Source organism: Ranitomeya imitator, chromosome 9 (genome assembly GCF_032444005.1).
Source record: "Ranitomeya imitator isolate aRanImi1 chromosome 9, aRanImi1.pri, whole genome shotgun sequence".
Lineage (NCBI taxonomy): Eukaryota > Metazoa > Chordata > Amphibia > Anura > Dendrobatidae > Ranitomeya > Ranitomeya imitator.
Genome location: NC_091290.1, coordinates 57,684,113 through 57,697,646, shown reverse-complemented (window position 1 = coordinate 57,697,646; position 13,534 = coordinate 57,684,113). Strand labels below are relative to the sequence as shown.

General features: G+C 50.6%; 1 protein-coding gene across 1 annotated transcript in view; it reads left to right on the top strand.

Annotated features, from left to right (window-relative positions):
• DDB1 (damage specific DNA binding protein 1) overlaps window positions 1-13,534 on the top strand; it is a 101,009-nt gene that overhangs the window by 31,189 nt on the left and 56,286 nt on the right. Inside the window, exon 5 of the mRNA XM_069740458.1 lies at window positions 13,395-13,492. Coding sequence (XP_069596559.1) covers window positions 13,395-13,492 — 98 coding nt within the window. The remainder of the gene's footprint in view (window positions 1-13,394; window positions 13,493-13,534) is intronic.

The following is a 13,534-nucleotide window of genomic DNA, read 5'->3' as shown; positions in this document are numbered from 1 at the left end:
CAGTATACACCCTCCTGCTGGCTCTCAGCTCCTCCTCTGCAGTATACACCCTCCTGCTAGCTCTCGGCTCCTCCCCTGCAGTATACACCCTCCTGCTGGCTCTCAGCTCCTCCCCTGCAGTATACACCCTCCTGCTAGCTCTCGGCTCCTCCCCTGCAGTATACACCCTCCAGCTGGCTCTCAGCTCCTCCCCTGTAGTATACACCCTCCAGCTGGCTCTCAGCTCCTCCCCTGCAGTATACACCCTCCTGCTGGCTCTCAGCTCCTCCTCTGCAGTATACACCCTCCTGCTAGCTCTCGGCTCCTCCCCTGCAGTATACACCCTCCTGCTGGCTCTCAGCTCCTCCCCTGCAGTATACACCCTCCTGCTAGCTCTCGGCTCCTCCCCTGCAGTATACACCCTCCTGCTGGCTCTCAGCTCCTCCCCTGCAGTATACACCCTCCTGCTAGCTCTCGGCTCCTCCCCTGCAGTATACACCTCCTGCTGGCTCTCGGCTCCTCCCCTGCAGTATACACCCTCCTGCTGGCTCTCGGCTCCTCCCCTGCAGTATACACCTCCTGCTGGCTCTCGGCTCCTCCCCTGCAGTATACACCCTCCTGCTAGCTCTCGGCTCCTCCCCTGCAGTATACTACACCCTCCTGCTGGCTCTCGGCTCCTCCCCTGCAGTATACACCCTCCTGCTGGCTCTCGGCTCCTCCCCTGCAGTATACACCTTCCTGCTGGCTCTCAGCTCCTCCCCTGCAGTATACACCTCCTGCTGGCTCTCAGCTCCTCCCCTGCAGTATACACCCTCCTGCTGGCTCTCGGCTCCTCCCCTGCAGTATACACCCTCCTGCTAGCTCTCGGCTCCTCCCCTGCAGTATACACCCTCCTGCTGGCTCTCAGCTCCTCCCCTGCAGTATACACCCTCCTGCTGGCTCTCAGCTCCTCCCCTGCAGTATACACCCTCCTGCTGGCTCTCAGCTCCTCCCCTGCAGTATAGACCTCCTGCTGGCTCTCGGCTCCTCCCCTGCAGTATACACCCTCCTGCTGGCTCTCGGCTCCTCCCCTGCAGTATACACCTCCTGCTGGCTCTCGGCTCCTCCCCTGCAGTATACACCCTCCTGCTGGCTCTCAGCTCCTCCCCTGCAGTATACACCTCCTGCTGGCTCTCAGCTCCTCCCCTGCAGTATACATCCTCCTGCTAGCTCTCGGCTCCTCCCCTGCAGTATACACCCTCCTGCTGGCTCTCGGCTCCTCCCCTGCAGTATACACCCTCCTGCTGGCTCTCAGCTCCTCCCCTGCAGTATACACCCTCCTGCTGGCTCTCAGCTCCTCCCCTGCAGTATACATCCTCCTGCTGGCTCTCAGCTCCTCCCCTGCAGTATACACCCTCCTGCTGGCTCTCGGCTCCTCCCCTGCAGTATACACCCTCCTGCTGGCTCTCAGCTCCTCCCCTGCAGTATACACCTCCTGCTGGCTCTCAGCTCCTCCCCTGCAGTATACATCCTCCTGCTGGCTCTCAGCTCCTCCCCTGCAGTATACACCTCCTGCTGGCTCTCGGCTCCTCCCCTGCAGTATACACCTCCTGCTGGCTCTCGGCTCCTCCCCTGCAGTATACACCCTCCTGCTGGCTCTCGGCTCCTCCCCTGCAGTATACACCTCCTGCTGGCTCTCGGCTCCTCCCCTGCAGTATACACCCTCCTGCTAGCTCTCGGCTCCTCCCCTGCAGTATACTACACCCTCCTGCTGGCTCTCGGCTCCTCCCCTGCAGTATACACCTCCTGCTGGCTCTCGGCTCCTCCCCTGCAGTATACATCCTCCTGCTGGCTCTCAGCTAACCAGTTCTTGCTTAGTGTCTGTAGGAGGCACATGGGTCTGTTTCAGACCCCAACGTTTTAATTTTATTGTTTACTTTTCTGTAAATTTTTATTTTTTAATTAACGGAGTGAAGGGGGCGACGGTTCCTTTCAAGGTTCCGATCTCCCCCGAACCATCAACAGGCGAGCACGGTGAGTATACCTCCCCGTACCCTCTCCTGCGACGTGGGAAGCCGTGCCTGAGCTCACTTCATGGTCCCGATCTCCCCACACCAGCAGCAGGCGACCACATGGAGTGTCGCCTCCATGTATCCTCTCCTGGAGCCAGGCCTGATGCCGGACAACTGGCCCTGTCCACCCGGACTGAACTCCGTGGCTGTACAGAGGCCCCTCTCTATGGCGTCCGAGCAGCCCCCACTGTCCCACCACTGTGAAAGCGGATGGCACAAGGAGGCGGACGGGTCCTCTCCACCTCCCTAACAAACGGATGATGGATTGAGGCTTATCCCTGCACCGTCCACGCTGCACAGAACAGCGCTGAAACCCACATCCGCGGCGGCTCCATGCCGGGACGCGCACCGATGGTGAGTGGATCCATCTTCAGTGGGATATCCACATGCTGACAGGCAGCCTCAGCCACTTCCCTGTGGCCCACCTCTCTGAGGTAACGCTCTGGCCTGGAACGACCTACTGGTGACTTCCGCCGGCTACAGAAATTTAGGCCCCGGCTTAGGCCTATTCAACATCGTGTCTGTGGCTCCGCCCCCCAAATTGGCGCTTCTCGCTCTCTGCGAGATTTTATCAACTCTGCAGCTCCCGGTGGCCATCTTGGTCCACCCGGCCAGCTCACACTGGGGTGACAGTATTTTTGCATTAAAGGGGCACATCGACTCTACATCAGTACCTGGGTAAGGAAGTACCTGGTCTTAAAGGCATATGGCCAGTATTCCCTGGTCTTAAAGGCGCATGACCAGTATTCCCTGGTCTTAAAGGCACATGACCAGTATTCCCTGGTCTTAAAGGCGCATGACCAGTATTCCCTGGTCTTAAAGGCGCATGACCAGTATTCCCTGGTCTTAAAGGCATATGGCCAGTATTCCCAGTTTTAAAGGCGCATGACCAGTATTCCCTGGTCTTAAAGGTGCATGACCAGTATTCCCTGGTCTTAAAGGTGCATGACCAGTATTCTCTGGTCTTAAAGGTGCATGACCAGTATTCCCTGGTCTTAAAGGCGCATGACCAGTATTCCCTGGTCTTAAAGGCGCATGACCAGTATTCCCTGGTCTTAAAGGCGCATGACCAGTATTCCCTGGTCTTAAAGGCGCATGACCAGTATTCCCTGGTCTTAAAGGCGCATGACCAGTATTCCCTGGTCTTAAAGGCGCATGACCAGTATTCCCTGGTCTTAAAGGCGCATGACCAGTATTCTCTGGTCTTAAAGGTGCATGACCAGTATTCTCTGGTCTAAAAGGTGCATGACTAGTATTCCCTGGTCTTAAAGGAGCATGACCAGTATTCCCTGGTCTTAAAGGTGCATGACCAGTATTCTCTGGTCTTAAAGGTGCATGACCAGTATTCCCTGGTCTTAAAGGCGCATGACCAGTATTCTCTGGTCTTAAAGGTGCATGACCAGTATTCTCTGGTCTTAAAGGCGCATGACCAGTATTCTCTGGTCTTAAAGGTGCATGACCAGTATTCTCTGGTCTTAAAGGTGCATGACCAGTATTCCCTGGTCTTAAAGGCGCATGACCAGTATTCCCTGGTCTTAAAGGTGCATGACCAGTATTCTCTGGTCTTAAAGGTGCATGACCAGTATTCTCTGGTCTTAAAGGCGCATGACCAGTATTCCCTGGTCTTAAAGGTGCATGACCAGTATTCCCTGGTCTTAAAGGTGCATGACCAGTATTCTCTGGTCTTAAAGGTGCATGACCAGTATTCTCTGGTCTTAAAGGCGCATGACCAGTATTCCCTGGTCTTAAAGGCGCATGACCAGTATTCCCTGGTCTTAAAGGTGCATGACCAGTATTCTCTGGTCTTAAAGATGCATGACCAGTATTCTCTGGTCTTAAAGGTGCATGACCAGTATTCCCTGGTCTTAAAGGTGCATGACCAGTATTCTCTGGTCTTAAAGGTGCATGACCAGTATTCTCTGGTCTTAAAGGTGCATGACCAGTATTCCCTGGTCTTAAAGGCGCTTGATCAATCCGAGGAGCCCTCCGCCGCCGACCCCAGCTTTATCCTCTAGTTCCCCTCAGTGGACTTCTTCACTGACCAATCCATGGTTCTCTGACCAAGAGATTGAATCCCCCTGTGTACCCTCTGTGTTTGGAGTGCTCGCAGGACCAATATACATGGTCCCTATACTACATGGGAGCCGTCGGGTAGCAGGGGCCGCAAGTATTCTAGAAACGTGCAGGCGTCTAGAAACATACAGGCATCTAGAAAACTGAAGTTTTTTCGTTTCCTGCTCCCTCACCAATGATTTGATGACAACAAGGCTCTGAATATGGATTGGATATTGCCTGAGCTTGCCAGAGCTTCAGAGACTAAACTCCCTCAAGAGCATTTGCCATTCAATTCGGATAAGCGATTCACTGGACAGAAGCCTCTACGTGGGATGCCATGCCTGGCCTGTTTTTTAAGGGCGACGGGTCCTTTAAAGGGCACCGATCTCCCCACACCATCAACAGACGAGCACACGGAGTGTCGTCTCCATGTTTCCTCTTCTGCATCCAGGCCTAACGCCAGACAACCTGTCCTGTCCACCCGGAGACCTGAACTCTGTGGACATATAGAGGCACCCTTTTTGGCGTACGAGCTCCCCCCCTCTGCATCACCACTATTTAGTGGATGATGCAAGAAGGCGGACAATTCCTCTCCACTTCCCTGTTAAGAGGTTGATGGATCGAAGGTTCCTAATTTTTATCCCTGCACCGTGAAAAGAGGAGATGGCAAGAGACTATGACCTGCTGGATGCAGCCGCACATTCTGCCATGGGGCAGATTAACCGGGTAGAATCTCCTGTGGTATTCCTACCAGTATCCCTACCTGATGGGTCATCAATTAAAAATACCACGGACTGTCAGATAGCAAATCTGGTTCGTTCCGTCTTACGGCTTCGGGTCCAGCGCTCTATCCTATCTAGCGGCCGCATGGATTGCTAGAGCAATGGTCTCCTGGCTGGAGACTTTAACTACCTTGATTCACACCAGCAACAACTGGCTAATCAAATCCTTTGAGCGGGAGACTGACAAAGGATTGTATAAGGATTGTCCAGCACAGTCTAGATCTAAGGGATCTTGGTTCCAAACAGGGGAACGAAAAGTAAGATCGACCCTGGACCTCAAACTTCTAACAACCTTAGACATGGTCCTCCTTCTTTGGATGGAGTCCCTCCGCTCAGCCATTACTTCAACAGAAAAAGGTGCTGTTTCCGGCATCCATCGACATTCGGGTTGCTTGCCCTCTGCAAAAATTCCTTCGCCTTTCCATTCGTCAACAGCATTTTCAAGCCACAACCTTGTCCTTCGGCCTTGCTTCCGCACCCAGAGTGTTCGCTCGGGTCATGGCGGATGTCATGTTTCTCTTGCACTCTAGAGGCGTGCTCGTCCTGCCCTGTTTGGTCTGTCTAGCCACCCTTCCAGGACTACGCTGAGTCGTCTATATCCCTTGCGATACCTTCTCTCCTGGGATGGCAGCTACACTTAAGGTACCGTCACACTTAGCGACGCTGCAGCGATACCGACAACGATCCGGATCGCTGCAGCGTCGCTGTTTGGTCGCTGGAGAGCTGTCACACAGACAGCTCTCCAGCGACCAACGATGCCGGTAACCAGGGTAAACATCGGGTAACTAAGCGCAGGGCCGCGCTTAGTAACCCGATGTTTACCCTGGTTACCATCCTAAAAGTAAAAAAAAACAAACACTACATACTTACCTACAGCCGTCTGTCCTCCAGCGCTGTGCTCTGCACTCCTCCTGTACTGGCTGTGAGCACAGCGGCCGGAAAGCAGAGCGGTGACGTCACCGCTCTGCTTTCCGGCTGACCGACGCTCACAGCCAGCACAGGAGGAGTGCAGAGCACAGCGCCGGGGACAGACAGCGGTAGGTAAGTATGTAGTGTTTGTTTTTTTTTACTTTTAGGATGGTAACCAGGGTAAACATCGGGTTACTAAGCGCGGCCCTGCGCTTAGTTACCCGATGTTTACCCTGGTTACCAGTGAAGACATCGCTGAATCGGTGTCACACACGCCGATTCAGCGATGTCTGCGGGGAGTCCAGCGACCAAATAAAGTTCTGGACTTTCTTCCCCGACCAGCGACAGCACAGCAGGGGCCTGATCGCTGCTGCCTGTCACACTGGACGATATCGCTAACGAGGACGCTGCAACGTCACGGATCGCTAGCGATATCGTCTAGTGTGACGGTACCTTTAGACAAGTTCTCATTTCCAGCCCAGCAGATATCCTTTTTGAGGATGATCCTGCACACTTCTAGAAGGATGGTAATTCTTCCTCGAGACAAGGTCATGGCCCTTCAACAGGGAGCTTGCGCAAGGAGAGTTCTGAGGACTTGATTACTCACCCCCTCATTTCATTCGATTTGCTAAGAGAGTTCTGAGGAAAAATGGTGACGACAATGGAAGCGGTTTCCTTCGCTCCGCTCGTTTTCAGCAAGTCAAACAGACTTTCAGACAATAGTCTCTGAGCTCCTTCTTCATCCAGGGCCTTTCTCCCGGTTCAATGGTTATTAGTAACTACCAATGCCAGTCTTCTTCTCCCCATCATTGTTCTGGAGATCCGAACGGTAGTCTTACAGCAGGTCAACTGCCTTCTGGCGGGTCACCCTATCCGAATTCAATTGGATAATGCCACGGCGGTGCCTTACGTCAGTCATCTAGCAGGTACCCACGGTCAGGTGCCATGACCGAGGTACCTCACTTTCTGTGATGGGCCGAAGTCTATTATTCGGTGATCTCGGCAGTATATATCCCAGAAGTAGAACTCTGAACGGCAAACAAATTCAGCCGTCAGGGTTCCGCCTCAAGTCAGTGGGAACTTCACCCCGAAGTCTTCCATCAGATCTGTCCTCACTGGAGCTCTCCAGTTGTAGGTGGGATGACATCCAGACTGAAGGCCAATGTACTCGAGTTCGTGGTTCGGCCTCGAGATCCTAGAGCCATCGCTCTCCATGCTCTGGTTCTGCCGTGGTACCAGTTTCCATAACTCCCCTTCCACTGCTTCCGAAAGCCTTTCGGAAGCAGAAAGGGGCCCCAGTGATCCTCAGAGATCCGCACTGACCACGTCCGTTTTTTGTTTGCGGAGCTAGTATCTTCTCGCCTTATCGCAGCGAAGGATCAGGGAAAGTCGTCCCGTTCTCCTCTGTGATATTCCCACTCTGACGAGTCTTCGGAGCTAGCTTCTCTGCTCTTTCAGACTTTTTTCCCTTATTACCTTCGAGGCAAGGTTGTCCTCAGGCCATCTCCATCCCTTGTTACCAAGGTGGTACTGTATTACCACTGTTATGAGGGCATAGTTCTTCCCTCATCTCTTTTGGCTCCAGTCCACAAAATGGAATAAGATCCCCCATATTCTGGACGAAGTGAGTGCTCTGAGTAGGTACGTCTTGAGGACGGCGTCCTTCTGAAGGTTGGACGTTTTATTTGGGCTTCCTGACGGTAGAGGAAGGCTTCTTGACATTTTCAGGAAGGGTTTAGCCGTTTCATCGACCATGATAACATGGTGAATTCTTTTCACCATCCAGGAGTCCTTCCATGCTAGATGTCAGCCTATCTCCCTGTCTATCAAGGGTTCTGGCAACCAGGCGTCGGCAAGGCACGCCTGCAAGCTTGCGGATTCGTCCAGTCTGCATGCATTCTTGAAGCACTATAATTCCCACACTTCCACAGATGTGAGTCTGGGCAGGCGGACTCTGCAGGCCGCGGTGGCGCACTTGTAAGTAGCGGTTACACAGGGCCTGATCTATTGTTGTCCCCACCCAGGGACTGCTTTGGGACGTCCCACGGTCTGTGTCCCCCAATGAGGCGAAGGAGAAATAGGGATTTTTGTGTACTCACCGTAAAATCCTTTTCTCCGAGCCATTCATTGGGGGACACAGCTCCCACCCTGTTATTGGCTTATGCTTGTTTTTTATAATATGACATGCTATACGCTCATATATTGTTATTGATCTCCTACTGCTTTTGCACCGAACTGGTTAGCTGAGAGCCAGCAGGAGGGTGTATACTGCAGGGGAGGAGCTAACTTTTTTTGTATCACTTAGTGTCAGCCTCCTATTGGCAGCAGCATACACCCACGGTCTGTGTCCCCCAATGAATGGCTCGGAGAAAAGGATTTTACGGTGAGTACACAAAAATCCCTATTTTATTTCTATTTTGAAAGCCATTTGAATATTGGCTGGGGAAACTTTGCACGTCATCAAGGTAGTGTGCGATGCTGTTCCAATTTTTTCATATATATATATATATATATATATATATATATATATATATATATATATTTGTCTAAGGGGTACTTCCGTATTTCTGTCTGTCTCTGTCTGTCGCCAACTTTCGTCACGGAAATCCCGCGTCGCTGATTGGTCTCGCCAGGTGCCTGTCCAATCAGCGACGGCTACAGCCCGGCTGAGAATTAGTCCCTCCCTACTCCCCTGCAGCCAGTGCCCGGCGCCCGCATACTCCCCTCCGGTCACAGCTCACACAGGGTTAATGCCGGCGGTAACGGACCACGTTATGCCGCAGATAACGCACTCCATTACCGCTGCTATTAACCCTGTGTGTCCCCAACTTTTTACTATTGATGCTGCCTATGCGGCATCAATAGTAAAAAGATGTCATGTTAAAAATAATAATAAAAATAAAACCTGCTATTCTCACCTTCCGTAGTCTGCCCAGGCGCGCGCGGCTGCCGCCATCTTCCGTTTCCAGAGATGCATTGCGAAATTACCCAGAAGACTTAGCGGTCTCGCGATCTGGGTAATTTCACAATGCATCCTGGGAAGGGAAGATGGCGGCAGCCGCGCGCATCGGCACAGCTTTGCTGGATCCCGGCGGGTGAGTATATAACTATTTTTTATTTTAATTATTTTTTTAACAGTGATATGGTGTCCACACTGCTAAATACTACGTGGGCTGTGTTAGATACCGCGTGGCTGCTATATACTATGTGGCCAGTGTTAGTACTATGTGGGCTGTGATATATACTGCGTGGGCTGTGCGATGTATTATATGGCCAGTGTTATATACTGTGTGGGCTCTGTTATATACTGTTTGGGCTATGTTATATACTGCGTGGCCACTGTTATATACTGCGTTGCCTGTATTAACGCATCAGGTATTCTACAATATGTATGTATATAGCAGCCACATAGTATATAGCACAGGCCACATAGTATTTGTCTGCTATATACTACATGTCTCCTATGTAGTACGTGGCCTGTGCTATATACTATGTGGCTGCTATATACATACATATTCTAGAACACCCGATGCGTTAGAATATATGAATATATACATGTGTATATATATATATATATATATATGTATATACACACATATATATATATATATATATACACACACACACACACACACACACACACACACACACACACACACACACACACACACACACGCACACACCTTTGTGTGTGTGTATATATAATATAAGTATAATTTTTTGATCCCTTGCTGATTTTGTAAGTTTGCCCACTGACAAAGACATGAACAGTGTATAATTTTAAGGGTAGGTTAATTTTAACATTGGGAGATAGAATATCAAAAATAAAATGGAGAAGATCACATTGTATAAATTATATAAATTTATTTGCGTTTTGCAGTGAGAAATAAGTATTTGATCCCTCTGGCAAACAAGACTTACCGTATATACTCGAGTATAAGCCGACCCGAGTATAAGCCGACCCCCCTAATTTTGCCACAAAAAACTGGGAAAACTTATTGACTCGAGTATAAGCCTAGGGTGGAAATGCAGCATTTACCGGTGAATTTCAAAAATAAAAATAGATCATTATTTCCCCATAGCTGTGCCATATAGTGCTCTACACCATTCATATTTCCCCATAGCTGTGCCCCATATAGTGCTCTGCACCGTTCACTGTGCCCCCTAGCTGTGCCATATACAGTGCTCTGCACCGTTCACTGTGCCAGGGCCGGCGTCAGCACCCGGCACAGCGGGCAAATGCCGGGGCCCTGGGGAGAGAGGGGGGCCCACTCATGCTGTCATAGATACAGCTGGGAGAGCAGAGCAGGAGATAACATGCTCTCTCCGCCTATAAAGTCACTGCTGGCTGCGTTCTCTTAACCCCTATGTGCCAGCTCTGACACAAGCATCTTATCACTCAGTGAGTGCAGCCAGGCAGGCACACATAGGGGTTAAGAGAAGGCAGCCAGTGTGACATTGTTTGTAGGGGGGAGAGAGCATGTTCTCTGCTCTGATCTCCGCCCCTGGCTGGCTGCCGTGCTGCTGAAGTTATGAGGCAGATTCAGGAGGAGCTCCTAGTCCTACCAGTGCATGAGTGAGTGGCGCTGCTATATACTATGTGGGCTGCGCTGCTATATACTACGTGGGCTGCTATATGCTATGTGGGCTGCTATATACTACGTGGGCTGTGTTATATACTACATGGCTGTGTTTATATGCGATCATGAATCGGGGTATGTGTTAAAGGGGGGGCCCACTGAGACTCTTTCGCCCGGGGCCCTCAAAAACCTGGAGCCGGCCCTGCACTGTGCCCCATAGATGTGCCATATACAGTGCTCTGCACCGTTCACTGTGCCCCCTAGCTGTGCCATATACAGTGCTCTGCACCGTTCACTGTGCCCCATAGCTGTGCCATATACGGTGCTCTGCACCGTTCATTGTGCCCCCTAGCTGTGCCTTATACGGTGCTCTGCACCGTTCATTGTGCCCCCTAGCTGTGCCTTATACGGTGCTCTGCACCGTTCACTGTGCCCCCTAGCTGTGCCTTATACGGTGCTCTGCACCGTTCACTGTGCCCCCTAGCTGTGCCTTATACGGTGCTCTGCACCGTTCATTGTGCCCCCTAGCTGTGCCATATACGGTGCTCTGCACCGTTCACTGTGCCCCATAGCTGTGCCATATACGGTGCTCTGCACCGTTCATTGTGCCCCCTAGCTGTGCCATATACGGTGCTCTGCACGGTTCATTGTGCCCCCTAGCTGTGCCTTATACGGTGCTCTGCACCGTTCACTGTGCCCCATAGATGCTCCACATTAATCTGTGCTGCCGCTGCTACTGCTGCAATAAAAAAAAAAAAACACATACTCACCTCCCTTGATTGCAGCTCCCAGCGTCTCGTTCCGGCGCCTCCATCTTCCCGGCGTCTCTGCTCTGACTGATCAGGCAGAGGGCGCCGCGCACACTATATGCGTCATCGCGCCCTCTGCCTGATCAGTCAGAGAGCGCAGACGCCGGGAAGATGGAGGCGCCGGCCGGGAAGATGGATCGGCGCCCGGCGGCTGGAACGAGGACAGGTGAATATAACATACTCACCTAGTCCTGGCGATCCTCGCGCTGTCCCCTCCTGTCTTCGGCGCTGCAGCTTCTTTCTCTATCAGCGGTCACCGGCACCGCTGATTAGAGAAATGAATAAGCGGCTCCGCCCCTATGGGAGGTGGAGCCGCTTATTCATTTCTGTAATGAGCGGTCCCACGTGACCGCTGAAGAGAGGAAGAAGCTGCAGCGCCGAAGCCCGTGGGACGGCAGGGACAGCGCGAGGATCGCTGGGACTAGGTAAGTATACCCCAGCGCCCTCAGCCCCTCACCTGCCGACCCCACCGCTACCGTGACTCGAGTATAAGCCGAGGGGGGCACTTTCAGCCCTAAAATTTGGGCTGAAAATCTCGGCTTATACTCGAGTATATACGGTAATACTTGGTGGCAAAACCCTTGTTGGCAAGCACAGCAGTCAGATGATTTTTGTAGTTGATGATGAGGATGGCGCACATGTCAGGAGGAAGTTTGGTCCACTCCTCTTTGCAGATCATCACTAAATCATTAAGATTTTGAGGCTGCCGCTTGGCAACTCGAAGCTTCAACTTCCTCCATAAGTTTTCTATGGGATTGAGGTCTGGCGACTGGCTAGGCCACTCCATGTCCTTAATGTGCTTCTTTTTGAGCAACTTGATTTATAGTCATTTTGTATTTCTTCCATTTTTTTACTATTGCACCAACAGTTGTCTCCTTCTCACCCAGGGTCTTGCTTATGCTTTTGTAGCCCACTCCAGCTTTGTGCAGGTCTATGATCTTGTCCCTGACATCCTTATAAAGCTCTTTGGTCTTGCCCATGTTGTAGCAGTTAGAGTCTAACTGATTGAGCCTGTGGACAGGAGTCTTTTATAAAGGTGACTATGTGAGACAGCTGTCTTTAATGCAGGTAATGAGTTGATTAGGAGCGTCTAACTGGTCTGTAGGAGACAGAGCTCTTAATGGTTGGTAGGGGATTAAATATTTATTTCTCACTGCAAAATGCAAATAAATTTATTTAATTTATACAATGTGCTTTTCTGGAGTTTATGTTAGGCTGGTTTCACACTTGCGTTTTAAAAAAAACGCATGGTGAAAAAACGCATGCAAACGCTGCATTTTTGGATGTGGTGAAACAAATGCTGCGTTTTGACGCGTTTACATGCGTTTTTTCATGCGTTTGCATTTTTTAAACGCATGATGAGAAGTGTGTGACAGCTGCCAATCATCAAAATCAAGTAAAAATCCCACTATAAACAGAAATAGCTAGGGTTAGGGGTAGGGATCCTAACCCTACCCCTAACCCTAACCATAAAGGGATCCTAACCCTTAGGGTTAGGGGTAGGGTTAGGGTTAGGATCCCTAGGGGTAGGGTTACGGTTAGGGTTAGGATCCCTAGGGTTAGGGGTAGGGTTAGGGTTAGGATCCCTTTAGGGTTACGATCCCTTTATCACCTTTATGGTGGGGGGTGGCATATCAGTGTGTTTTCTGTTTTTTTTCTATAAAAACGCATGCGTTTTTTACGCAGCCAAACGCATGTGCTTAAAAACGCATGCGTTTCCATTGACTCCAATGCATTTTTTTGCCACAAAAAAACGCATACAAACGCATGCGGTTTTTTTGCGTCAAAAAAAACGCCTCTGAAAATTACTACATGTTGCATTTCTGCAAAAGAACGCATGCAGCAGAAAAACGCATGCGTTCAAAAACGCGACAAAACGCGTATAAAAAACGCATGCGTTTTTAATGTTAAACATAGGAAAAAAAACGCATGTGTTTTTTTGCGGTACAAACGCTGCAGATAAAAACGCAAGTGTGAAACCAGCCTTAGAGATAGAATATCACAATGTTAAAATGAACCTACCCATAAAATTATAGACTGCTCATGTCCTTGTCAGTGGGCAAACTTACAAAATCAGCAAGAGACCACCCTGTGTGCACCAGCATCCCTCCACCCCAGCATCAGATTGGGAAGAGCCACTGCTCAAACTCCAGAAGTTAGTTTTAGGATGTCGTACATAAGCTGTAATGTGCTCCTGATCTGTACCTTTATTTGCTGTCTGTTTGTCAGTTCCAGAGCCTTTTGGAGGAGCCATTATAATCGGTCAGGAATCTATAACTTACCACAATGGTGAGAAATACTTGGCTATAGCTCCTCCAATTATTAAGGTGAGTTTTCACACATCAACGTAACTTTTCCATTATAAATAC